Below are 3,988 nucleotides of genomic sequence, written 5' to 3' on the forward strand. Positions count from 1 at the left end.
AATTATGTTTCTTTTATCCCACCTGACCTTATCTAGTACTCGTACAAACTTAAAAAGAAGCGGTACCTAGAAATACAATTACTATTATTGAAGTGAAAACTTCTTTAGCGGCGCTGAGCACTTTTTGAGGTGGGGAAAAAATCATAAACTCGATTCAGCGTAACGCGTAACGTGGCGTAACGTAACGCTGACGTCATGTGTCACGGGCAATGTTATTCATTGAATTTTAGTCATAACGTATCATAATCAGGTCAATTATTTAAAACTGGACTTTTATATTAAGCAATAAAGCTCAATGTTCTAATCTTGTACGGACTGAAATACGAGGATCTCACAGTTACATTCTAACTTTGTATCACTCAAATATAATTCAATAAAGCTACATCTCGATGAAATTGCTAATAAAAGTGAACTCTAGTACTGGTGAATAAAACTCAAAATATCATGACCAAATTTATTTAGATGCGAGATCTGCAAGATAACTTTACAATTTCTATTCGAATTTTAAACAATTAACGCTACAAATTTAAGCTTACTGGCCAGGAATTTCGGAACTAAAGTTTTTCAATAGAAAGGAGGACGGGTCAATTATACATAGTGCTGCAGACATTTTGGACTAGTCATTGAGTTTTCACTTCTGTCGGCACTAACAAGCAAAACTAAACACTAAAAAACAACAACAGAATGTTCACGGTATTGAATGTTGAGACTATAAATGAATTCATTTAAGTATATGCAATTATAAAGTTCGCTGTTCACCAATGAAGGCTGGATCACTCACAGCAGTCCCCACTCCACATAATTATTGATCACGCCGTTAAGCCTCTCCTTGTAGAGCTTGCTGCCTTGTACTACGATGTCATCCATCTTGTAATCATCGTCGAATTTCGGAATATCCTCCTCTTCCACTAGCACCAAGGGTAACACGGTCACGGCGATAGTGAGCCCCAGCATGGAATACTGGAAGTGACACATGGATTTTGTTAGAAAAATAACACGTGGGTCCAAACTAAAACAGGCCAATGATGAATTAGAGATTTATAAAAATCAATTATTGGTCTTATTATGTCATTAAATGTGTAAATTTTACGGTACCTTTTTTATCGATTGTTAATTATTATGCTATAAAAAGACGATTAGAAATTATCCTCTTTGAAAAATGACTGAATGTCTTTGATTTGACTACGGAGTTCACACCAGTAAAAGATTGATAGAAATTACCGGTAATTTACTGATTTCCATTACCTGGATCCGATTTCCCGATTTCGATTCCGGATTATATGTCCTATATTTAACTGATAATATATTATGAAGATGAAGTTTCCCGCGAAATTTTACATAATTTCAGATTTTAAGTAGCACATAATCGTTCCATTACTTATGCATATCCGATCGACGTCAAATCGATTTAACCAACCATATATCAAAATGTCAAGTACGAGGACTTGACGGCATCATCAATATTTAATAGTAAACGGCACTTTACTCTGACTTGACATTTTTATAGTTTCTATTTCTACTCGTATTATGCTGTCGTAATTAATTTTAATTTCTCAGCAAGGTGTTAACGGCAGTAAATAAACCTACAATTATGCTAGTAGGAAATCAACCACTCTGTACTGTGTTAAGAATGTGCTGAAATCATTGCCTCCAACTTCCTTCTCCTGGAAGTAGGTAATAAAGAGTTTAAGACCATTTTATGTCTTGTAGTCAGTTTGTGTCCATTACCCCCTCCAGTTGCGCTCTGTACGTGTCGTGCACTCTGGGCGCAACATCTATCTCTAACTGGGCTATAACCGCGAAAATCGAAGTTTGCAAATTGCGGGCATTTTTCTCTGTACTCTCACTCTAATTACGCCTTCATTGGAGTAAAAGAGAATTTGCGAATTTCGGTTTTCGCGATAGCCCCTCTGATCCGGCGCCTCGCTCAGGTGTAAGTGGCACAGGTCCACAGGTAAACATTGCGTGTTACGGCGAGCGATGGAAGGCTTCATCGGTGACGATGAACTAGGTAGATATACTGTAGTGAGTCTCCCTCACTTCAGATAATAGTTAGAATCCCTTACCTCTTCTAGCTGCGCTCTGTACATGCTCTCCGGATAGACAGTCTCAACATCAATCTGAAACCGCCGCAGCGCCTCGCTCAGGCGCTCGTGGTACAGGTCCAGCATGGCGTGATAGTGCGAGCGACGGAAGGCTTCGTCGGTAGCGGTAAAGATGAAGTACAACAGGTCCCGCAGTGGATCCCCGTCGAATACCAGCTGGAAATCCATTAAGACGATCTCTAGTTTGCCGTCCTGGAACATTTACATAGATAGTTCTAGTTAACATTGAGTGGAGTTTTATTTTAAGAAAGCAATACTAAAATTGGAAAATCCAAACATTTATGTCATTATCGATATGGATTGCGTATCTGTCCGCCTCTCAGTTGGAGTTATAAGACTTAAATACCGGCCGTTTAACAAATATATGTACCGACATGTTTTTAATCAGAACAGATGTATAGGTATGATCAGACGACTGGACTATTTCCAATTATTTTATAGTGAAATAAAAATAGGTAAATAAAAAACAACATTTGGTCTGTTGTCTGTCTTGTTAAGAAGGTTGAGTCACTTTTATCACATATCTAATGATTATTAAAGATAAAATTAAATATAAAAACACTAATCGGTTTTCATTGATTAAAACATTACCTTGTATGTAATTGCAAGTAATGTAGATAGATAATTATGTACGAGTATATTATACTTACTCGTCGCCTATGCATTAGATTATTTGGTTTAAAGACACCGTGCACGAGTATATTTCTATTTTTGCTGCGGAACGTATCCGTAAACTTCAGTAACTGACACGGTTCCTGTTTAAAAAACTTCTCCAGCTTCTCTCGGTTCTCGCCCTTGGCAGCTGCGAGCGCATTAGCCACCATTTTAGGCTTCACGATCGGTGTCATCTCTTCTATTATAGATGTGTCCATCGTCAGCGTGTCGCTTGCCTCTTTAAAGCTAACCGGATCGTCATCGTGAAAGGCTAGGGATAAAGCGTGGAACTTGGCCATCAGATCGATTGCGGCTGTCACGTATTCCAGATCAGCAGGTTGCTGCCTGTCGAAATTCTCAAATCCCTGAGCAACCAGATCCTCCAGAACTAAGGTCTCACTTAGATACTCGTCGCAGCAGCCGTACAGCTTCGGCATGCGCACTCTATGATCCTCAATAACGTTGTGTTTATCTTCTATCCTTTCATATTGCTTCTTTAGTTTAGTGTAGAAGTAAAGTTCAGTAGTAAACGGGCATTTCATAGGAGTAATCTTACGTACGTGGTCATTCAAGAGAGCGACTTTAGCGAAGAGTTTCAAGTCTGGTTTGTCGTCGGCACGGATAGTCGAGAGAAACAGCGCAGAGGTTATGTTCGAGCCTCCAGCACTGACCTCTTTAAGGTCTACCGTGTTGTTCACATATTTTTGTTCCTTGGCTATCTTTTCGAGCAAGTCCAACAACGTTTGTTTTGCTTCGTCCATTGTTGCAGTGTTGACACTGTTAATAGTTATTTTATCGTCTGATATATATCGATTGTGTTATCTTTTTAGGTTATGATTATCATTAATTAAACGGCCTGGAAAATTACTATTTTATTATCTTTTCTGCGATGCACCATTATGTACCTACATTATGATTAGGTATTCATTAATGAATAGGTACATATTAAATCATAATCATTAGGTAGTTGTTTTAGCAGTAATACTAACATAACCTAACAAAAAAGAATGATTAGGTACAGTCACCTGCATTAATATGCACAAAGAAGGCCACAAAAGTATTTTACACGATTTTATTTGTAGAGTCATAAGAGCGTGCCACATATTTTTGCGGCCTTCGAAGACTAACATAATATTATTGCAGGTCACTGTACCGACACATTCTATCGCATAGAAAATAAGAATGGGACCAGTACAGTGGTGTCACGCACACGAATTCGAACCAATCGT

The 3,988-nt window shown here is 38.3% G+C and overlaps 1 protein-coding gene across 1 annotated transcript; it reads right to left on the minus strand.

Annotated features, from left to right (window-relative positions):
* Positions 1 to 398: 398 nt before the first annotated feature.
* On the minus strand, positions 399 to 3,520 carry LOC134670294 (uncharacterized). Its single transcript, XM_063528042.1, has 3 exons — positions 2,756 to 3,520; positions 2,067 to 2,297; positions 399 to 960 (listed from the first exon to the last, which is right to left on the minus strand). Exons 1-3 carry the CDS (start codon positions 3,518 to 3,520, stop codon positions 778 to 780), a joined length of 1,179 nt encoding a protein of 392 aa, XP_063384112.1. The 3' UTR covers positions 399 to 777.
* Positions 3,521 to 3,988: the final 468 nt, after the last annotated feature.

Source organism: Cydia fagiglandana, chromosome 1 (genome assembly GCF_963556715.1).
Source record: "Cydia fagiglandana chromosome 1, ilCydFagi1.1, whole genome shotgun sequence".
Taxonomy (NCBI): domain Eukaryota; kingdom Metazoa; phylum Arthropoda; class Insecta; order Lepidoptera; family Tortricidae; genus Cydia; species Cydia fagiglandana.

What these genes read in the sequence shown, in the direction of transcription:
- LOC134670294 (XM_063528042.1), bottom strand. Translation starts at nt 3,520, where the DNA reads ATGGACGAAGCAAAACAAACGTTGTTGGACTTGCTCGAAAAGATAGCC. An exon ending in ATCTAATGCATAGGCGACGA is followed by an intron (nt 2,298 to 2,755) that starts GTAAGTATAATA and finishes TAAATGTTCCAG; the next exon opens with GACGGCAAACTAGAGATCGT. An exon ending in ACAGAGCGCAGCTAGAAGAG is followed by an intron (nt 961 to 2,066) that starts GTAAGGGATTCT and finishes TGTCACTTCCAG; the next exon opens with TATTCCATGCTGGGGCTCAC.